Here is a 23,795-nt window from a genome sequence, read left to right as displayed (position 1 = left end):
CCAGCTGCTGAACACAAGCTGTCCCTCTGAAACAATCTCGTCTGATCCTGTTAATTCTGGTTACTCTCAATTAAAATCGGCACTTCAACTCTGCCCGATATGTTGCGTCCATCGATGCAGAACGGTGGAAAGAAATCAGAAGCTCTTTAGCAAAGTATATATTTGCATCTTCCAGCCCTTTTCTCAAAACTTGTATGGTGTCCAATAACTGGAGATAATTTATCTGAATTTCAGGTGCAGGACCACACCTCATGCACTGGTATATGCCTCCAGCGCCACAAGCTGTTTGTACTCATTTTCATGCCCCACACTTCTCCCCTTTTCCCCCAATTCAGTCACTTCTCATTAGATCTGCCTGGCCTGGGATCTGCAGCCAGTCCCCTCTGAGGCCGTTCCCAAACCACAGCTTCAATTTGTGCTTTCTCAATCTGCTGTTATCAAACTGAAATAAGGATGTGGTCCCAGCTCGTTAAAAGCAATTCATAATCTTAAATTGATCAAGATGTTCTTTGCATCAGCCGTTACTTCAGTATTCCTAGAATTCCTTTCTCATGCTTTCTCATCCAATTTCAGACTTAAACCACTTTCTCATGTTTTTTGGGTTTTTTTGAAAACTCAAGAGGAAGAATCAACAGAGAAGAATAGACAGATGTTAAAATAACATTTCCTAAAGTTCACAGTTTCTAAAGTTTACTTAATCTAATCCATAACTATCTGCAGATTTCAGATGGTTGAGGGTGGAGTTTCAGATAATAAAACAATTGAAACTGTTGTTTATTAAACTGGTGTACAAGATCTTGAAAATTATTTCAATACATCACTGTGGACTACTAGAACTTCTGGTCAAAATTAGCTTTACCTTAGCACAACTTTGGGTTTGGCAAGATCAAAATTAAACATTGAAACCAGTTTATTCCAAATATATTTAAGATAATTTATATTTGGATGATCTTTTCCTTCTTTAGACAATTTAGACTTTGAAGTGGAAACACTGGCACTAGAGAGATGACTCAATGCTGTAACAAGGAGCTCTCTCAGGGGGAAGTGAGTCTTGGTTAATGTGTAACAATAAAACAACATTCTTAGATATTCAAAGTCACCCTTCAGTTTTTTAAGATGTAAGTGAGGCTTTTTCATTCCACATAAACATGTTTGCTATCTTATGAAATCACCTAAAAAAGGCAAGGGGAACTCTTGTCTCCAAAATGTGAAGTGAGCATAAAATATTCATGCAATAATCCTTAAAAGATGCTTTATGTAAATTGAACAAAATACCAACAGATGTGTGTTTCAGAGGTTTATTCTTAAACAAACCTACTGATAAATGTGGAAAGCCAACATTTTTTCCATTTTCTGCTCTTTTACCAAAATATCTGGTCATGTACCAGTACTTCATTGCTTTTATAGAAATGTACACAATCTGGTATGTGCATGACTTATAACTATAAATTATACACAGATTTATAACTACAAAATTATATATAGCACTTCCCAATCGTAGTTTACCTCGCAACAAGGATTTCAATAAAGAAAAATGATCGCTTATTTCTTAAATTGATAAGGCCAAAAAGACGGACAAGTTAATCTTTTTTCCCTTTCTTCTTCTTATGCTTATGAGATTGTCCGCCTCCTCGTCCCCCTCTGTTGCCTTTCGAGCTTCTCCCTGTCCATGCTGGCATAGGAGGCTCAATTTCCCCAGGTCGTCCTCCTCTGTCTGGTACACTGCCCATCAACGTCTAGTGACACCAGAAAAAAAACAACAACAAAAAGAAAAAAGAAAATGCTTACTTAGCTGGAGTCAGAGGCATCTTCATTAAGGATCACAGACACGTTCATGATTGTACCTTGTAAACAGAGGTGCTTGTTCCAGCTTTGACCGGGTCAATGAAGGACTGATCCTCTCTGGCAGCGAGCAGCAGAGATGGAGACACTTGGGAAGAGCCGATGAGGGACGCAAGATTAGGCGCCGAAGCCAGCGCAGCACTGTGCTCCTGTAAATAAAGGATGGACTGAATGGAGATGTCTGATATTCATCTTCTGCGTCACCAGCACAGGCTCTGACGATGGCCTAAAGCCGACTGACATAAAAGTAGTCTGTTGCAGTTCAGTCAGACCACACGATGTCAGTGTTGTCCTAATAACACCGTGATCTTGCAGACAATAACAGACATATACTGTATATAAAGATTCAACATAGCCTATAGGTCTAAAGAGTGAAGTAAAACTACATTTTTTTTCTCCTAATGGGAAATCCTCTGTTTGCAAGACGACATTAGACAAATGGGTTCTCACTAAATTTAAGCCTGCCATGGGGTTTACTTGGTACGAAATCACTCGCAGCTCCAAAATCTGACTTCCGATGTAAAAACTCCACCTGCTGTTCAAAGCTTCTGTTTGTGAGGGGCACCCAAGTAGAAGAAACCTGCCTCATGCTTAATTTATGCTACCAAGGTTGTGTCAGTATTTGCCTCTGGAGACGGGTTTTTAAATCACCATTGCAATCGAACAAAATCTCAACTGTGCAGTGCCCCATGTGGACGACACTGTGCATCAGTTAAATGCTGACTGGTTGAAAAGTGGGCCGGAATAAGGAACAGCAGAGTTCACCAGAAGTGGAAAAAATACATTATGAAAAGCTGAGGAAGGGGCTACAGTGCACACTTTTCATTGTTTTTAATATTCTGTTTCACTTCAGCTCTTTGCATGTTAGAACTTCGCTCTTGTCTGCAGCTGGCTGACAGACTGACAATAGCACAGGCAAGAGCCACAAGAGCACAATTTTTATAGGGCCCACATCTGACAGGAGATGCTCTCTGCAGGTAGATGGGCAGTCCAAAGCTTCCTCATGCACTACCACTGCTGAACTAAGATTTTCTTATTAAAAGGGAATAGACTGAAGAGATGAACCAAGGCTCAGAGTAAAATAACCCAGCTAACAGGCAAATGATGAACAGAGTTATTTAACATTCCTACCTTTTGTTTTTCTCCCCATGCAAATGATTCAAGCGTAACCTGAAAGCGCGTGACCATCATTTGTCGCCGACGCCGATAGTCCTCGGACAGAATTTCATTCATTTTTTTCACTTGAAGCTGAGAAACAGGAAGAGGCAAAGATGTAAATGCCACATTAGAGTCACGTCTAAAGTCTTGAGAGCTGAAAACAGGCCTGGCAGCTTACCCACTGCTCTGAGCTGAGGCTGGTGCTGAGAAGAGGTTTGGTCATGTCTCCACTTGGTAGGCGAGAAAGCCTCTCATTCACCTGCATTAAAGCAAATGTTTGTAAACTCCTCTTTCAGTGCTTCTCAGTCTGTATTCGCAATTTATTCATGGCTCAATCTCTGTTGTTTCAAGCTTACCTCGTTCAAAACGTCCTCAAACCGAGAGGAGGCATCCATGTTGAGAGCACGCAGAAGTAAAATCCATTCTGCTTGCATCTCTGCCTTCCTCCTGTTTTCACCCGAACCGTCATCGCCTTCGTTTTCCTCACAAAAGTCACGGCTCAGATCTTCAACTCGCTGCTCTTTTTCAGAGTCCGCTTCTGTCGCCCGCTCGTCAGGATGTGACTCTTTGTACTTGATAATGCGAGCTGCTTGCAATTCTGATACAAGGAACTCTGCAAGATGTGCAAAAGATCACTAAATCCACGAGCACTGCAATCATCTGTTCTTACTACAACAGTATCCACCACAGTCCTGTTTCTCACCAGCGACTTTGTTGAGAGTGGACGGGTCCAACACCTCAGAGGTCAGCACAGCGAGGGGAGAAGATATGTTTGATAGTACATTTTTCAGGTCTCCCGCCAGCAGCACATCACCTGACCCTCCTGAGTCTAAAAAAGGACAATTAAGCCAGTTTATTTAACACATGTCACTGCAAGTTGAGTCAGAAAGATCAGATTTTTTTCATGGCTTATATTTGTAACATAGTAACCATCAGTTTGTTTACCAAAGCATGTTTTGGTTGTAGTTATATAATGCATAGAAATTACAGCTAATGTGAAATGCATCTCAGTAGCTTCATATTAAATTAACTGCGGGTAAAATTATGAAAATGGTGTCACTATCCAAATGTTTCCAAATCCAATTCTACTCTACATGTGAAGATGTTTTGCTTTTGTAGAGCATCTGTCAACGTGTAAAAAATATCCTGTTATTTTTATTTATTAAAGGCATCTAAATCGGCTGTTCTGTAACTGGTTTGGTGAATTAATGTGGATGTTTTCAGAAAGGACTTGCATTTTGTTTTACATTACATAAAAAGTAAGGTCGATTCTTAAGCAGTTGCTTTGCTGAGTCGGCCCACTTGAGACCACAGTGACCCTTCTGCATGAGACAGTAAAAAAATCCACAATCCTGAGATGGTTTCCTCCTTCCTTGGGAGAATGTGCTGTATTAAAGGCAATGGTTAAACATAAAAAAGCCTCTCTCAAAGATTTATGAATGAAAATCTCAGGCCTGAGCCTCACCTCGTAGCTCCGGGCAGAGAGTCCTGAGCTCTGCGCACAGCCAGCTGAGCAGCGGACAGGGAAGCTCGTCACATCTGCACCGGGAGAGGCAGCGGCTGCCCGGGTACCTGACCAGGAAGTAAGTGGAGGCGACAGGTGAGATTACCTATTCACCTGTCAGGCGTATCGGCAAGTGTCATTATACATCAAAAGCCCAGAAAGCAGGCAGAGAATAAGGTTTCTCTTCTCAAATTAAAGTTTCGTAACGACGAAAAACAAACATGTTAATCACCCCAGAGCTTTGATGGCTGAAACTGTCCCCACGCTCCTCTCCATGAAGACAGGCGTGCACGGCTTATTCTTTACTCTGCGAAGTTCAAGTGTGTTTACAAGAGGCGCTTCCTCCTTTAACATCCAGGACGCTCACCGCCCCCTGCTGGCCGGAGTGCGCACAACAACTTCATAAATAACCAAGTCATTCACTAGAGAGGGAATGAATAAACAAAGGATAAATTACAGAAAGTCCAACGATTTTACAAAATATGAACACAAAAGTACAAGATTGTGGAGCAAGTGTATGAAAAATTATAAAAGTTAACAGTATTATTTGCCCCAATTTTAAAAAAGAAAATAAGTAATCGTGTTTTTTTTTTTAAACAACAACAACATAATTATTAAAAAATATATAAAAGCAAAGCAGAACAGAAAAACATTACATTTTGTATGAATAGGTTTAGGTTATTTTTCTGTTACAGAATTAGTGAATAAAGTAGTACATTTAGCTTTTCAAAGGTTTCAAACTATTCGTGTAATACTTACTCTCCCTCAACTTTCCACTTTATGCATCTCTATTTGACGGCATCTTTTTAAAACTTTCTCCCGTGATATAATGAAAAAAGTTTCACTCTGCCCCCACACATCACACCTTTCTCACTTCTTGAGGGGAACAAATTGTCCTATAAGGACGGAATACGCGTTTGTTTGCCCGTTAGGGGTCACCAGAGGTCTAGTATAGCCTGCTGTGTTAACCAAAGATAAATCTGCTGGCATTAAGTACCTTGAAAGGTGGGATGCAACTAAACAGATATTAGATACGTGATATGTGATGTTTGTGTAATATATGTATGTATTGTTTTCTGCTACTCAAATGTAACTTTAAATCAGATCTCAGTTGTCATGTTAGAATACAGATGTTTGAAACGTGAACACAGCTCCATTCATTAGGACGTATTAACATCAGCTTCCATCCTCTGCTCTGGGGTGAATATTATGAGCAAATTAACTAGTTTAATTAATTAATGTCTGTTATCTTGTCAAATTATCATTATGTACAGTGGCTGAACATGAACCCAACTAAGAATATCACAGTCATGTCTCCTGTTCAGCTGTTTGATACACCATTTACGCTGAGCACTATTTACTGCTCTCAGCACTATCCTGCGTCTTGCTGATGCAGCTGATGTTTGCTGCAGTGTTATATGCAGTATCCCTGTTGTCAGGGATTTTTTTTTATTTAAAACATCAGTGAGAGTTTTATGGTGGATGGTTCTGCTTGTGTAGCTTGAACTCAATAGGCAGCAAATGTTAGATGAGAAAATCTTGAAGTAAAGGGTGATGCTCCTCTGTGGCCTGAGTCATCTTTTCAGTAATAGATTTTATAAGCAAGTTTGGCTTTCATTGAACAAATGCAAACATGTTTCCTCTTGTCATGTCTGACTCTGTGCACACACTCTTAAACACAAGTACTTCAAGGTCTGAGTGTGCTGTTCAGCACACGTGTCCCTCGTTGGACTTCACTGCAGGAGGTATGTGAGCCTCCTCGTCACACTTACGCCACATCAGCTGCCCCCAAACTAACAGGAACAATGGAAACAATGGCAGCGAGGCGTGCTGGGCCCTGATGTACAGTGCGTCTGCTTTTGCCGCCATATGTACAGAAGCTGCGGCTTCCCTGACTACAAAAGCCTTGCCATGCGTCAGGATGCTTTGTCTTTTATTCCCCTGATACTGCCCCGTGCTCCATGAAACCTTGTGGAGGCTGACCCTTGACCCCTGGAAAGTATCTACACAATGCAGGCAGAAACTCCCTTTGTTTATAAGGCTAACTTGTTAACCACTTGCTGCCTGATTAAAAACAGAGTTCCACCTGATTTCATGAAATACTGACTTGCATACTTAAAAAAATGAAGATATAACCCATTTCCAAAACTTTACACTAACAAATTATAAATAACTGAGAAGATTAAACTAAAAGAAATTGGTAGTAATAAAAAAAAAACTCCATGTGTAAATATGTGTACTTAACGTGGATGCATGGAAAAACAATGCAGTCCTGTTCATGTGAACAAGTGCAAAATAAACATGCAGATGTATAATCTTACATTTTACAAGCTGTATGCATACTACACCCAAACAGGAGCACGTAGAAGCTCATTTTTCCCCCCAAAAAAAGAAAAGAAAAAGCTTAATAAACATATTCAGCATGTAGAGAAAAAGGTGTGACTTGTGTAAATGGATAAATGAGACAGAGCGAGAGAGAGAGAGATACATGTAGCTTTGAATAAAATAGAAAAACAGGATATAAGAACCAGTCTATTTACAATTTAACGCTTTATTCCAGTTCAAAGTGCTTCAAAAGTGATAAACTGATAATAATAAAAAACCCAAATTGAATGAAATGAAACCATAACAAATAAATTACATTTAAAACGGCCTGTAAGTACCATAAAATTACATCAAATTAAGAATAATAAATACTTTTATCAAAGTATTTTTAAAAAAAATCAGAAACACTGGTTTTTGAAGTTTACTGGTATCACATGTGTGCATTTCGTGATGCTGCAATGGGACGTCATCTGTTGTTTGACTAATGTCCTCCACAGTGAATGATTATAATAAACAATATGCTGCAGTCCGGTAAAACTTCAAGAAAAACAGTTCCCACTGTTTCACAGCACCATGCAGGTGCTTGTGTGTGCCTTTCCATTTTACCACCACACTCTGAGCCCTGCGGCAGGGCAGGTATCGACGTGGTTGCCGAGCTGGGTGGTGACAGTTGCTCAGGTGACTGAAACCAACACCCCACGGAGACAAACCGCCATCTGCGGGTGACAGAGGGAGGGAGCAGCCTGCTTTCACCAGACAGCTCCAACCTTCGGTTCGACTTCACTTACATTTACACTCTGCTCGACTCAGCAGCTACACGCAGGTGTCATGAGTGGGCATCCACAGATGCGCGTTTATGGCACCGTTCCCGCGTGTTTTCTTTATATAAGAAGCTATAATAAGGTGTTATTGGATTAGCTATGGATCGACTCGATGATTGGAGCTTCAAGTCCAAGAAAATAATGGACCTAGAGGAGGATTTCTTTTTCCACTATGGAGCGGAGGAAATGACAGATTATCAGGACCCCAGTGAACTTCTGGCTGCTTTAAAACAAAAGGAGGAAGAGGTTATTTTGGCAGCCCAGCTGGGAAACGCATTGCTCCTAGAAAACCGCCAGCTTAAGGAGAAGAGCGAAAAACTTCATGAGCAATACGCAGAGAAGCTGGAGGTAAGGAGAATCCGATTCCCTACAGGTGAACTAATAATCTAGTAGGTTTTGTAATAATCTAAAACATTCTGTGAAATGTTCGGGTTGAAGTGTTTAGAATTACGTCATGGTTGTTGCTGTTTGAAGTGGGCGGGTAAGAAGTTTTCCCGATGTCCACAGATTGTATGCTGTTGTTTCTCTCACAGCTTTACGCACGAAAACGCGTCAAAATCTTTCTAACTCTATTTATTTAAGTTAAGGTGACCAACTTAAATATTCAACATTAATGACATAGAGTCACCTGAGTCATTTATTGGGACCTCCGACCGCACTATATTAACGTGTTCTCAATATTTTGGCCATCCCATGAAAAGACATTTACAATTGTAAATGGAAAAAGCAGCATAAAAAAGGCACTGCTAAGGTGTTCCTACTAAACTGGTTGGTTTACAAAATAATGAATGCAATATGTTCTACGTTAAATAAGCTGTAACTGTATAAAGAAACTATAATGTAAGCAGGCAGAAATGCTAATGCGTTGCTAAACTTTACTAACTCTCTCTGAAGCGATCTTTTGTGTTCTCCCAGCGACTGTAAAAGTATTTCTATCTTAGCAGACCTGTCAGTACTGAAATTCCTTCTAGGTAGTCTTGCTGCATACTTGTGAGACACTTCAACTCCTCACGAGATCTCAGCAGTCAGACAGAAAATGTAGTAATAAAAGCGAACCGGTGGCATCTATGTGTTTGTCTCAGTCGACTACACCAGCACCAAATCATGTTGAGAGGCTGTGATATGAAAATAATGACCTCATTGCTTTCCCCGGGTGATGCTGATGTCTCTATCAGATGCTGGCATCAAGTCAGGTATGGCAGTCACTTAAATCACACCAAGGACAAGACAATGGTGCGCTAATGTGTCTAAATTGATGTAAACGTGCTGCGTGAACTTTTCTGATTGAATTTGCCAGAGAGGTGTGGTAAATGTCTGGAACAGTCATTTTTGGGGGGGGATTTTTAGCCCTTATTGTCTTAAGAAAGTTGAGAGAAGGCAGGAAAGTTTGAAAGAGAGAACAGGGAAAGATTCAGACCCAGTCCTCTTTATTTACCTTACACCTTATGGGTCACCTGCACAACCCATTGAGCTAAAATAGTGCTGGATCAATCAGGTGTCATGGCAAGTTAATGCTTGGATGACTTTTCTGTTGACTGACAAACTGACTGATCTTTTAAGCTCCAAAGGAATGGATGAAAGCAGAGTGGATGTTTTCCTCTTCTAGCTTTAATGATATCAGCTACCCTATTGTTATGGATTCAAATTACAGCTGTTGGACATTTCCTGTTATCCGTCAGAGCACTAAATGAGGTTGACAGGTGCTTGTGCTCACTCAAATGCCTTCCAACAACACTCTCACAATGCCAAACGGCTTCATTTGCTGCAGTCGTAGCTAGACAACTGAACCGTATTTACTGCTTTATATTTTAAAATCTTTGTTTTGCTACACCCACCCTGAAGATCACCTGTTAAGACATTTATCTTTTCCACCTCCGATAGGAGCTGGAGCAGGGAAAACATGAGGTGCGACTGAAGCTGGAGCGCCACCAGTCCCAGTGGGAGAGCCAGATGGGAGACCTGGAGCGGGATGCGAGGGAGCTGAGCGCCCAGGTGGAGCAGCTTACCCGGGCGCTCAGCGAGGCTGAGAGGGACAAGAGTCGAACTCAGCTGGAGCACAACGAGAACACTCAGCGGCTCCAGGAGGAGCTCAAAGCTGTGAGTCCCACACCTGGATGGGTAGATTCATGTTTTTCATCTTTGCTCAAAAAGTAACCGAGCCTCAGTGAAACAAACACCGGCAGTAGATTCAAAGCTTCAGGCCGTCTGAGTAAAACTAGAAAGTTACTCAATCCACCCACTGAAACTCGGTGTTCCCGTGTGAGCTACTCCGGTATCAGCCTGACTGTATTTGATCTAAAGCAATGCCACACTCTGAGGATATTTGAAGGCTCATAGCAAGGTCACAGCTAAAATACTTCTACTACAAATAAGTGTTTTGATAAATGAGAAAGAGAGCGATAGAGCTAGAGTCAGCTGGGAGCTGCATATCAAAACCTGAGCAGTTTCCCTCAGGCAAATCAGCAATGTCAAGTGCAGAGCAGGAGGGAAACGACATGTAAACAAGAGGGGGAGGGAAACTTCAAGCATGACTTAATTTTAAATCCAAGAGAGAGGGAGGGAAGCTTGGAAAATACCTGGAAGAAGCTTTATTCAAATTCTAGTTCAGGCAAATGAATTCAACTCATTGCCGTATAATTATTTTAGCCACTTTTTTATGTCATTGTACCTGTGAAATGTAATAGAAAAATGTCCTAGATAATCTATTAGACATATTATAGAAGCTTTTATCAGAACATTATAATCTGTTACGTTGGTTTATTCAGTAACACAAAGTTAACCTTTAACTAGCTTGACATCATAAGGACGCTGACAACATGCCGCTGACTCACGTCTTCAGGAGTTCATGAGTGTTGAAGTAAATTATTTATGATCATAAGTATCTGATCAGAAATGCAGTACACTGTACGCAAAGCAGGCTGGTGACAGCTTCTTATCAGTGGAGCTGACTGGATCACACAGCTGGAGCAAACTTGAGTATTTTTCCAGGCTGAGAAAGTGAGGATTGTTTTGCTCAGCGTTGCTGTTGTGACGTGCTGCGTTCCACACGACAAACCTCTGCTCATGCAGAATGAACGGCAGACACGAGCTTGTAAGGAGTCAAGGTCCACGAAATAAGGAACTGTGAGCTTCCTTCCCCCTCTGTGGCTATACTGAAGGACTTGGTGTGTGGAAATCAGACTCCCTAGAAGTTCAGGAAAATTCCAATTTAGATAAAAGCTTGTATCTCTCTGTTTGAGCTGTTTTAGGGGAGAGGGAGGTGGAGGAAATACTTTATTGGGCTGCCCAGTGTTAGCCAAATGTAACTCTGGTCTGTGTAGTTGTGAAGCTGAGAGAAGAGACTGAATCTTAAGACGCTCCATGTCTGACAAGTCTTTGCCTGATGTGGTGAAAGATACTGCTGCTTCTGTCGGACAGCTGTGTGGTGGGGTGAGTCGTGCTGTAATTCATTGAGTTTTTGTTTCTCACAGTTTTGACTGGAAGAGCTCGGTTTATTCATGGTGTCATGTTCAGGCTTCAGTAAGCTATACAGTAGGTTTCTTCTTTTAACTTAAAAAACAAACAAACAACAAAACTCAAGGATACTTAGGAAACTTGAATATGTCAATGAGCTAATCAATTGTAGCTGCTGTATTCAGTTTATATACTTAAAGTGTAATAGACAGAATTGCATTAAATTAATCAATAAATCAAAGCTGAACTAATCTTCAAAAAACAGAAATTACATTTTAATTTAAAAGCCGAATGGACCTGAGCTGGGTTGAGAAGAGAAGTTAACCATTAACATTGAGTAGAAATAGATAGTAAATGTTATAAAGTCATAAGAAATTGGGGGGGGGGGTGTACAACCACCACTAGGGAAAATATGTATTCCCTGACTGGTTGAAAGTGGTTCTTGGAGATTCTCGGTTCTCACTGGGTGAAACTGTTGCAAAGCAAGTGTTGCACCAGAACCTCTTAGTAAGGGCTTTGTTTGCTAGCAGATTAACACAAGTGCCTGTCGTTTTTATTTTTTGTTTTTATGCTGGTCTCCAAGTACTTGTTAACTAGCCAAGTGTTTGTATAACCTGAAAAAGTGTGATGTAAACCAGAAATGGAGGAGATTCACATTCAAAGTAGAAGTTGCGGTACTGTAGTACTGCAGCCAACATGTTACAAAAAGCGCTTTTCAGTGTCAGTGTAACTGACATAGCTGGCAACTGTTTGTAGACAAGTCCGTCACTTCCATCCAAATTTCCACAGCAATATGCTAGCAATCAAAGTAATCACAAGGAGGCTTTTTGCCAACCAACTGGGGAAAACATGTTTGTCTAGTGACAGGTGCTTGCCAGAGGTTCACTAATTGGTCAGGAGACCTGTGTGACCTGGGGCAGTTGACAGCCATTAACTTCTAGCAACCACTTGCAACTGATTGGGGAATACTCATTTTTCCCTAATGACTGGTGGTCAACCATATTTGCAGAGCAGTCTCATTCACAGTCACCATGATTGTCACACATCCAGAATGGCCAACTTAGCTGAAAGTTAAGATAAATTAATTAAGTTGTTAATCAAAAGCATATTTATACAATTAAAATGGTTTGTTCTAATTGTAGATAAACATTTAAAATGGTAACTTAGGAGTGTAGAGAAAGAAATGTATAATTTTTGTATGGAACTATAAGCTAAAAAGCCCCTGAAATGAATTAAATTGTTAGCTAAAAATGAAAAAGTGTCGAAGTTAAAAAATTGTTTGCCATGTGGCTAGCATTTCTCAAAGTATAGATAAATAAAATTGTTATCAAAAGCATGGGTAAGCATTTGAAGTGGGTAGCTAAAAGTGTAGATAAACAGTTAACTGATTAGTCAGGAATGTAGTTTTTTTTTTTGTTTTGTTTTTTTAATTAATTATTAGCTTAAAGTATAAAGAATTAAAATTGTTAGCCATGTTGCTGGTAGTCATTGAAAAATATAGATAAAAAAAAAATATAAACTCTTAGCTAAAACTCCTTATAAACAGTTAAAAATTAAATGATGTTTAAAAGACAGATGCATTCATGAATAAAAATCTAGCTGAAAGTACAAGCTAAAAACCTTCTGTTAAAACTAGCTAAAACGTAAAAATATAGATAAACAGTTGCAAATGGAGTTATCAGCTCTCAGAAAATGAAAATGTGATGAAAAAACGATTTTGCTAAATTGTTAGATAAAACCTTAAAATGTATATAAATAGTTAAAATCATTAGCTGTATGGCTAGCAGCCATCAAAAAGCGAGTTATGGACTAAAAGCTAATACCTGGATAACCAGTTTAGGTGCTTCACTAACCATAACAGATAAATGGTAAGATGAAGCGAAAGTTTCTCACAGATGAAAACATAATCTGCTAATTATGAAACAGTAAGTAGACCATGACAGGAATCTGGAGGAGGATATAAAGTGAAACCAGAGAGAAAAAGAATTTTCCAACAACATGAAAAGATTTGCTGTGAACTTCTGTCCTGGTGCACATGAGGAAGCAGCTGCATTAAAAACAATACTGATGCGTGCCAAATTGTCACACAGTGCAGACTGTTAAAACAGGAGCTCCGGAGCAGAAGCAAAGTGTTGAAAATCTCAGGGAGAGGTGACTGATGTCAGGGTGTTTTCTTACAAACCATTGCTGCAACTGTAAACCAGGCTGAAAAGACTTTGGTCAAACATGAATCACTCTCTATGTTCGTTTGTTAATTTGTCACTGGAGTTTCCTGGCAGTCTCATACAAGGAAAACCACAGTTTACCATCTGAAGAAAAACATTAAGTATGACTGTAAGGAAATGAGATAATTGCATATAGTGAAAGTAAAAGCATTTTAATATTTTGCTGATTTTGGCTGAAGTCTTGTGCAACATTTTTAGTGCATTAGAAAACTGAATATAAACACATCTACTGGATAAGAAATACCAGACTGGAATGGGAGTATGATTACTGGATGATGAGCTGGAAATGCTGATAGTTTCCTGCATGTTTTCATGCGTCATTCGTTTCAATTTTTTTTTTTAAAAACAAACAACAAAACTCGGTAAGTTTAGGACTTTGCTATGAGCTTATTTCAGGTAGACCTGACTTACTGTTGGGGGTATTATGAGCTGACACTGGACAATAATAGACAGATTGTACACAACCAGATTGTACTGGTTGTGGGATTTATTTGCCTCATGACTGGTAATAGCCCAAGGCAAATAGGATGACTTACTGATGCCAGCGGTAAGTGTTTGTGTATTTATATAGTTGTTATGGATATACACTTTTTAAAATACTTTTTAACATATTATTATTTAATAAGGGGGTTTCTGTTCATTTCACTTTAGTTTTTATTGTTTGGTTTCACTTAAGTTTCAATATAATATAACCTTTTAGATATAACTCAAACGTACTGTGTGTGCATACATACAGAATATTGAATAACTTGTATCCAAAAAGAGTTAAGACCATTGCAGACAGGTGTTTCTACTTTTTTGGTCACTCTGTTGATATCTTGTTTTCTGTCAGGTTAACCGATGCAGATCACATTACCTTTTTCACTTCCTGCTTCCTACTCAGGGTCACATATCACTCACACCGGTAGCGTTTTATTGGGCAGCTGTGACGAATCCCTCACTGTGTACATTGTTTAAGACAAGCCCCCGTAACCTCGGTCAGCATCACCAAGCTCACAGACAAAAAAGGAAAACACAATATACATTACAGAGAGATATAAATCTTTCATTTTGTTCTTTGATGTTGCACCAACGTTCCTTTATCCCAGGGGAAAGCCATCTTTTCTCTGTGCCCCCCAAGGGGCTTGGTTATAGCTGTGGAAGCCAGCTGTTGGATACTTCAGCGTGTGGACTCATGAAGGCGTGGAGGAGGGGGGTGTGTGTGGAGTGTCCTCCGTCCCCTCCTCGTTTTGGTGGCTCTCAGTGAGTCGGTGCCTCTATTGTGGAAGAGGCCCATACTGAAATGTTCATTTTTAAACCCAGACTTCTTCTCTTCTCACTGTGTCTGCTTGCTTTTTGTTTTTATCCTTTATTCACTCACACAGACACACGCTTCCCTCTACTTATGTCCCACAAACCTGCCTCACATCCTCCATAGTTTCAAGCTCTTCCCTCCAGCTTTTACTCTGGTGATGTCCGAGTTCACCATTGTTGTTTAATGTGGCATGATGATGTCACCACCAAGATCAAGATGCCCTCTGCTCCATCTGCCGTAGAGGCCGGCCTTTCATTTTGTATTATGTGGCATTGATTGGACCTGACAGGGCCCCGCCGAACTGCTGAGTAAGGGGAAATGAGGGTCCCAGTCCAGGACAAGGGAGGGCAGAAGGGGGGGCCTTTCACAGGGCCTGTAGGCACAGCAGCTTCCCAAATTTTTAATGTTGCCCAATCTTTTGTGTTTGAATCAGCTTTCAAGTTTTCCAATATTCAGTGTTTTATGGCTAAAGCTGAAAATGGGGAAAAATGAATGAATCACTCATGCTGTTAGCTTTTACATCTGTCCTGTTTTGGAAGCACTGCAGGCTATCAGGAAAACCAATAACCAACCACATTTAAATGTAGTCAACTAATCCCCAGCTTCTTCTCATCTCAGCTTTAGCCAAGACTTTTATTTTCTTAAAGCTCAGGCTACAGACAGGCTTCATTTTGGATTTTCACTTTAACTGATACGCGTGTGTGACGCCAGTCTCTGGCTGAGATCTTTTTAACCCTCTCCATATTTCTCATTTCATTTGCTCCCTTTGTGACTCTCCTGCGTTCGTGTTCTCTTTCTTCTGTGCACGTGTAGGCGATGGAGGTGGAGAGAGCCATGTCCACTGAGCTGCAGGCTCTGAAACAGGAGCTGCAACAAAAAGGAAGTCACAACAGGCAGCAGGATGAGGAGCTGATGAGTGCCATGAGAGAGCAGGCAAGTACTCTAATGCACATGTGCGGCCGTTACTGTGACTTTACAGAGGTGTAGCTTCATATTTATGCTAAAATATGGTCTTCTTCTTCTTGTAGCATATCATATTTTTGTATCAATTTTTTTCTCAAATGCCTTTCTAATAATTACTTGGCATCAGTGAAGCGAGTCGTAAATGAACTTCTATCTCTTCATGTCTGGCCCATACCTGCTGGTCATGTTTAGACCTACATGGTTCTTAAAATAACGTCTTCTAAGTAATGTTTTAAGCAAAGTAAAATGGCAAATAAACAGTCTGTCTAAAAAGTGATCTTTTCTAATACATAATGCGTTTTATTTCATGCAATGGATGTGGTGGTTACATAAAACAGAAGAATAATGAAAAAGTCCTGGACAACCAGCAGCAGAAACTGGGGAAAAAAGTACTAAAACAACACTTTATTTTGTAATAATGGTTTGATTAAAGGTTTTTAAAAAGGAATATCTGTTTTGAAATGACTTTTGAAATTGTGACGAGCAAGTTCACCTTCTTTTTTGGATGTACTCCTGAATAGGATAAATACAGTCAGACAGATTCTCGGTAAATCATCCTTTTCTCGACAAATTGTTCATTTCCGAAAATGAGAAATTGGATAGCTTTCCAAGTAAAAGTAGGAGGGTTCAAATATCAGCTTCATTCCTCCTGTTAGTGGATTGTTTTGTTGCGATGCAAGGGAGTGGTGTGATTTAGTGAGAATTTTCCTCCCTGAGGGGAAGAAATAACTTTGTTATCTGTATTTCTGCTTGTTTTTCCAGGTGTTGCGTCTCTCACAGAAGGAACAGGTGCTGGAGCAACGATTGGAGAGCGTTTGTCAAGAAAACGAAGAACTGAGGGCGAGTTTGGCCTCTTTGGACGCACGCTTGGCTCTGCACGACCAACTCAACGAGCAGCACAGCCAGCAGGTACAAACATGAATACAGTACAGCGCAGGCAAAGACTGTCATTCGAGCTCCATAGTACATAAGCAATCTGATTAGAGCTCATTGTGGCAGCAAAACCGCATCAAGTGGTTAGTGCGTGACTAAAAGAACCACAATGACAAAGATTTTCTGCTCCCTCTCTGCCAGCCTGGGTTTCGGTGGGATTGTGGAAAGTACCGCTAAACAATCACCTCACTCCCGTCACTGTATCTCTCACCCGCAACTTTGGATTCCACTCGTGTTCGTTTAGTTTCATGTTTGGCTTTAGGCTGGAATCTGGCATGTCAGGATTTCTTTCTCTTGTTGGTACAGTCTGCTTACACGAGTCTCCTATTACAGCTCCTTCCAGAGCTCATTTGACTCTTAGGCTAAAAGCGGGGATCTGTGTAATCTAGCAGGATTCATAATGTGATTTTTATCGTAGCTTCTTCATCTGTCGGACGTGTTATCCTTGTCACATTTCTGTTTTCGTTCATGTGTGCATGTGCCTCTCGCTCTCTGTGCTTTTCAGCTTGCCGAGGCGCGGCAAGAGGTGGAGGCTGCACGGGGTCATTCACAGCAGCTGCAGGCCCAGGTGGAGGAGCTTCAGGAGGAGGTGTCCCTGCAGGAAGCCAGGAGCTACGGCGACACTTCCCTGCTGTCTGAGCTGGAAAGTAGCCTGGAGATAACAGGCCTCGGAGTCAGCAAAGAAGAGGTAGGTTTACTGATTAATACAGTCAAAGCATATTGTTTTATAAAAAAAACATCCAAAACATGCCTCATGTGGCTGATTGAAGTATTTCAATTTAATTTAAAAATATAAAGTTCACTGTGAATAAGAGTAAAGCTAATGGTAAGATGTCTCGTGACCTTATACATAAACATCACTTAGAAGACAGAGTGATGAGGGAGAAAGGAATGCAGGGGGGCGCATGTAGATGCACAACATCATTGTAATCAAGTGCAGGTGATCTTAAAACTAAGAGAGAGACAATTTTACTGTCTGTGTTAGCCTCACATAAACAATCCTGCTTCTTTAATACTTATTTGAGCACCGATTATCTGTCAGTCCACAGCTTTGAAGAGTTAACGTCTTAAATTTTCTCCTGTTTGAATGATGATTGGTAGAAACTGCAGTCCCAAACTGTTCTCAAGTTTACTAATTTGTGCCCCCGAAGCAGTAAGAATAATTTATCATTTATTCTTCTGTATTTGTATTGTTGGTATTTTAGTATCTCTGGGTGCAATAAGCATGACTTTTCTTCAACGTTGATTTTTTGCAACATTGTGATGTGTTATCCTGTATCAGTGTTATGATCTAAAATTATACGTACTGTAAAGCACAAACACACAAAAAAGTACTAGGAAAAAAAAAGTAAAATTCCTCTTATAGCACTAATGTGAATGCTGTCGAGTCACTGCAAGACAAAATTGGAAAAACACGCAAACAGCTCTGTGTAGGAACAGCTGCACACTATCTCCATACTGTGGTTGGCTTTTGCTGCAGTGGGCCCGCAATGATTCACAGGTCACGTGCGTTTTGAGGGGAAACTGTGTTCCTGTGATGACTGGAAATGAAATGATCAAGTTGTCTTTCTTGAGAATGAGATCGCACATTTATAGCACCAGAGATACATCATTTATACTCTGAATTTTGGAAAGCGTTTGAAAATGTTGTAGTAAAAGCACGGTAGCTGTCTCTACAGAGAGGGACGCCATGCAGGAACATGTTGTGCGAGTTCTTGGTGACAGTGTGACAGCGTGTTTGCTGTCACACTGTCACCAAGGCGTGAAGCTCCTGATTGTACAGAGTGAAGTCCTGGACGAGGACTTGTGCAGAAGTCACGTGTTGGAGTTGTGTCTGGGAGAGAGCAGAAAACGTCTTCTCACCGTCCGTGTGTCTGCTGTTATTGTTGTGTTGCAGCAGGAAAAAGTAATGTGTTGCTGCACTCGTGAGTCACATTTCCTGTTTGTCATTACCACATTGTCGGAGACTTTCCACATTGTTGTCACATGTGGGGTATATGATGGCAATACCTCACTAAAACATAAAGCTCATTATTTTTGTGGCAGCCACAATTACTGTTCAATTTTTAAGCATTTTTTTTTACTCAGGCTGATTTTATTGTCTCTTAAATATAGAACTTTCTCAGAGTCAGGGGTGTTAAAGCTTATGCAAACAACTGTGACTGTTTATCACCTGAAACTGTTCCTGTTTAGTTATTTTTGTTATGATCAGATAAGCACTGTCACGTGATACACATGACTCAGGTAAGTTAAATATGCCCATGAGGTAATGCTGACTCCTCCAGTCGTATAAATACATGATGTCATTCAAGACATGTGAGAAGAAGATGGGGAATGCTCGCAGGAACAGAGAAGAAGAAATAACTTGTATAACACACAGAAATTCCTTTTAATATGCTGTTAGGTCCAAAGCAGTAGGGTGAATGTGAAATGTAAAGCATACTGTAGAAGCAACCAAGAGTTTCTCAAGGAAAAGAAATGGGATATACTTCAATGGCCAAGTCAGTCACCTGATCTCCAGGTGACTGATTAAAATCCTTTGCAGCCAGACTTCCCTGACTGCAAAGGATTTTATGAAAAAGTCTGTAATTCCTAAGCAGTTAATTCAGTTAACTGAAAGTCTGCTTTTCAATCACATCTTGATTGCTTAATTTAAAATCCATTGTGATGGTGTGGCAAGGCAAAGAGTTTATGGACCTAACTGTAGGTCAGAATTCGAGCAGCATCCTCCAAGCTATGTAAGTTTTGTTGCACGTTTAATATTTTGGTTCATGTGTTAATGTGGCTGACACTATTTTGAAAGTCACAGCAAGCGCATATCAACACGTTTCTTCCTTTTTTCATAGTTAACGCAAGAAATGGTGTCCATCCTTCAGTTACTCCTCCCGCTGACCCAGGAGCTGAACGGCTCAGAGCAGTCAGAAGTCGCCGATCAGCAGGAAGACCTGAAGGCCATGTTGCATCGGCTGAAGGGCGTGGCTCAAACTCTTTCACAGGCATCCAGGCCACAGGTGAGCTGCGCACACACGAACAGCAAATGGGGCAGGGAGAGGAAATGCGAACAAAAGGCTGACCTTGTTGTTTGAAACATGAGAAGGACGGGAATAGTACACTGTAGGTTTTGTCATGTCCTCGAATCATAAAGAAATGTACACAAAACAATCTGAAGTTCTGACGTCTAAGAAACAGGGCTGTACCAACACGGCAGAGCGCATTTATTGCTTTTCAAACACACAACTTACAGGTGAGAGATGCGACGTTTAACACTCCAACAGTGCATCTCTTTCTGTTGTACGATGAGAGACAATTGTACTGAAAGCAGAGTTATTTCCTTACTTTGTTTTTTCTTTGCTAGAGGTTGGACGCAGATGCAGGAAAAGCATAAATCATAGATCCAGAAAGCAGCCTGCTCACATACTATAGCAGTCCAACCTATCTACCCCCTAGTGGCTGTTTGAGGCACCACAGGGTGTTCACACAGGACAGATTGCTTTGCGCGAGCATTTACAATAGTCCAGTTGTGTCTCGTGGCATTTATCTTACATTCAGAGCAGTAACATGAGTCTGTCAGTGTAACTAAAGGGGCCAGCCTCACCCTTTCCTCCGCGAGTGCACCTCCACAAGTAGGCCAACGCCACAGAAAGCCCTTTTGATGCACACACCGCTGACACCTGATCTCTCTGTTAATGCCTCTGTCCCAGGAGCTGAATCAGGGTTTTGTCGAAACGACGGGTGACGAGAGTGGGAATCTGAGCACGACACAGGAGCTGAGAGATCAGGTAACCGAGGGATGAACAGACTCGTCCGTCAAAGAGGGACAGCACCAGTTGTATGACAAAAAGGTTGCACCAGTGCTGACCCTACTGATCTTGATGCGGTATCTAAATTCAGAGATATTTGTGTGCCTCAGAATTGCATTTGACAAGCAGATAAACATTCATTATGTAGTATTTTATACTGTGGTCTAAAGAGCTCTTATCGTCTTCCTGCAGAATGTGCAGCTGCAGCAAGAAAATGCTGAACTGATGCAGAAGCTGCAGAGCGTTCAAGATCAAACTGAAGTTGTCCAACAGGCCATCAAAGACCGAGATGAAGCTATTGCGAAGTAAGTAATGAGTTTATTTATCCAATTCAAGTGAGAAAGTTCAAGCTTTCCAGATTACATGTGTTATATTTTTAAAACTGAAAAACACTAATTCCTAGTTCCCGAGCATGGCTCAGCCCTGAGTTTTAACTTGTTATGGGTGTTAAAATCCTTACTTTAAAGATCTTTGTGTGACTTCTTTGCAGGAAAAACCGAATGGAAGAAGAGCTGGTGAGAAGTAAAAACGATATGATGTCTCTCAACAACCAGTTACTGGAAGCCATCCAACGCAAACTGGAGCTATCACAGGAGCTGGAGGCCTGGCAGGTAAACCACTCACTTTTCTCTGTAGACCTCCAGTCTAATGATCTTTCTGGCATCACTTTGTCACACTGTCCTATCATCTCGTAGCCTGTTTGCAGGGCCTTCTGCTTCAGCACATTCTTATTATGTTTAATCACCTGCATCGCTGATGGGAAGGCCACATTTTCAGAGGCACTGCCTGCGTTTGAGATTGATGTATCGGTCTGAGATTCTAGAGTAGAAAGTCAGAGACAGGCGCCATCATAAATCTCCATGTCCTGACAGTTTGGAGGGATAAGAGCGGCATGTGTCTCTGAGCCCTTCTGCTGCTGAGTAATTATGCCAAGCTGAGCCATCTGCCTCAGTGTCTGAGCCTTCATGCTCTGATGAAGATAATACAGATAATATTTAGAGCAAACCACTGATTCACTTCTTTAAATACTGTGTTTCTGAGCAACCACAAGATGTTCTTCTGTAAAAACATATAAATTATAAAAAAATAAAGTAATGTAAGATTAATATAAATGATTATTTAATACAAAAGTCATGCAAAGAAAAGGTTATTTACTCAAACGGAAGTCAGACCATTTGAGTAAATAAAAGTGACCGGTCATAGGCACTGACCAGTCACTTTATTGGACCAGTTTTGCCTTCAGAACTTCATAGATTTAATGAATCTGAACGCTGACAAGGAAGGTGTTTTATAACCTCTTTTTACTGTTATGAACAAATATGCCTAGAAGCACATTGTCTCAATCCATCTTCCAATGGTTTGATTTCAAGACTGTGATCAATAGCTTTAAACCAATATAGTTTTTCTTTTTCCTCCTCCTCCGGCTGCTGCTGCCGTCTCACCCTATCCCTAGCTTCCTCCTCTGTCACACCACCCCTCTGCATGTCATCCTTTACCACAGGGGTGGGGAAACTCCAGGCTTCAAGGGCTGGTGTCCTGCAGGTTTTAAATGTATCCTTGATTCAACACAGCTGATTTAAATGGCTAAATTATGTCCTCAACATGTCTTGAAGTTCTTCAGAGGCCTGGTAATAAACTAATCATTTGATTCAGGTTTGTTGACCCAGGGTGATATCTAAAACCTGCAGCGCATCGGCCGCTGCTTTACCACATCAATGAATCTTCTGAGGTCTTCCTCTTTTCCTCCTGCCTGGCAACTCCATGTTTTTTAAAGAGTCAGTACTTTGTTGGTTTTCTTGTGGGACTTAATGATAGCTAGTTTGCTTCTTTAATACTACGACTCTAGTACTAACATGTTATCTTTGCCAATCATGGGATACCAGACTGAGTCCCGGCTCCCAAGTCTTGCTGCTCAATTCCTCTTCCTCCCCACCTTTCCCCAGGATGACATCCAGATCTTTATCAACCAGCAGCTCAAGTCCCAGCAGCAGTTGGAGCAGCCTCAGAAGAAGCCCGCCTCCAACAACAGCATGTCATTCTTTCGCAGACCCAGCAGAACGGCTTCATCTTGGTCACGCCAGTCGTCGGCCTCCTCCTGGAATTCAGACTGCGATCAGGACAAAAACCAATCCCCGTGGAGGGACTGGTTAAGGCGGGGCAAAGGGGTGCAGTACAGCAAATAGTGAACACTAAGTGCTAGAACACTACTGTGGAGCAGATGCACCAAGAGAAAAGGTCAAAGGGAACTCACTAGTGGGGCTTCTTGTACATCATGTGAAGGAGAAAAAAAGCCATGAAGACAGAAGGAGCCACTGCAAACAAAGACTGAAACACATTTCACTGAGAGGCTGAGGCTTCTCAAGACGAAGACTGTGACAACATTCTTACAGAATTACAATTGAAGGTTTAACTGTAAATATCGCACCCTATTTTGTAAAATGGTGAATAAGTAGCTCAGTGGAAAGTATTTAAGATTTAACACATCAAAGAGAAGGATGCTCATGAAGTAAGTGATTAAACACTACATTTTTCGTTGTACTAAATTTGTCCTTATCATATTGGATATAAGACGTTATGTTTGTTTTTGGGTTTTTTTTAATTGTCAATGTTGCTAAATGTGTTTGAGAAACGCTCTACGTTTTCTTGTACATGAAGAAATCTGTTATTTTTATAATTTTGTTCTCATAGTTTCAGTTAAAAATCAAACATGTTGTCTGGACATTGATATGGTCTGTGGACAGCAGAAACTCTATTTTATGTTAAGCACTGTTCAGTATTGAAGCTGCTTTGTACAAACTGACCAAGTCTGGAAGGACTGACAGAAAGTTTCATAAAACATTAAATGATCCTCAGTCAGGTCTCATTTTTCGCCACTGTTTGTCTTCAAAACTCTCCATGATAAAAGTTATTTACTGAAGATATTCTGGCTTTAATAGGGGAAAAGCTGCAAGATTGAAGACAATACACAAATATGGAGATGGGGTAATCTGTCAGGAATTAAAGGAGGCTACATTGAAAGAAATGAAAACGATCAACCTACAGAGGGCTGAAGTTAAATGTAGCAGCTTACAGTATGTCCAAGGATTTCATCCTGATACCTAATGGCAATCAGGGTGCTGTTGCTTAGCCTATAGAGGTCTGTGTGTCCCTCCATGGATGTGCCCCCCCAGATAATCACTGGCCCACCACCAAACCGGTCATGGTTTCTTCAATTTTCATGTCTGTCACATGTGCTCAGGGTGAACCTGCTCTCATCTGTGAAAAGCACAAGATACTGGTGATGGACCTGCCAATTCTGGTATTCTATTGCAAATGCTAATTGTTCTCCACAGTGCCAGGCAGTGAGCACAGGGCTCACTAGCAGGTGAGGGACCAGGTATCGCTTCATGCTACCAGAGACAACAAACCTAGCCAGTAAAACCATTCCTGTGTTAGTGGTTGTCTCACTGTTGCCTCTCTAGTGCATATATTGGTCAT

At 40.9% G+C, this 23,795-nt stretch overlaps 2 protein-coding genes across 2 annotated transcripts; one reads left to right on the top strand and one right to left on the bottom strand.

Moving 5' to 3' along the window:
- Positions 1–1,284: 1,284 nt before the first annotated feature.
- Positions 1,285–4,870, bottom strand: LOC120719680 (protein FAM98B-like). Its single transcript, XM_040009085.1, has 8 exons — positions 4,737–4,870; positions 4,466–4,572; positions 3,704–3,829; positions 3,357–3,613; positions 3,179–3,259; positions 2,974–3,090; positions 1,845–1,991; positions 1,285–1,736 (listed from the first exon to the last, which is right to left on the bottom strand). The coding sequence occupies exons 1-8, from the start codon at positions 4,856–4,858 to the stop codon at positions 1,581–1,583; spliced, it is 1,113 nt and encodes a 370-aa protein (XP_039865019.1). The 5' UTR covers positions 4,859–4,870; the 3' UTR covers positions 1,285–1,580.
- A 2,616-nt stretch (positions 4,871–7,486) lies between these two features.
- Positions 7,487–23,181, top strand: si:ch211-235m3.5 (BICD family-like cargo adapter 1). Its single transcript, XM_040009205.1, has 10 exons — positions 7,487–7,998; positions 9,532–9,747; positions 15,436–15,555; positions 16,348–16,494; positions 17,024–17,206; positions 19,365–19,529; positions 20,220–20,297; positions 20,511–20,623; positions 20,809–20,929; positions 22,262–23,181. Exons 1-10 carry the CDS (start codon positions 7,750–7,752, stop codon positions 22,499–22,501), a joined length of 1,632 nt encoding a protein of 543 aa, XP_039865139.1. The 5' UTR covers positions 7,487–7,749; the 3' UTR covers positions 22,502–23,181.
- Positions 23,182–23,795: the final 614 nt, after the last annotated feature.

Source organism: Simochromis diagramma, unplaced genomic scaffold (genome assembly GCF_900408965.1).
Source record: "Simochromis diagramma unplaced genomic scaffold, fSimDia1.1 OVJJ01000344.1, whole genome shotgun sequence".
NCBI classification, from domain to species: domain Eukaryota; kingdom Metazoa; phylum Chordata; class Actinopteri; order Cichliformes; family Cichlidae; genus Simochromis; species Simochromis diagramma.
The sequence above is the reverse complement of the archived record's forward strand: the minus strand, read 5'-3'. Positions and strand labels throughout refer to the sequence as shown.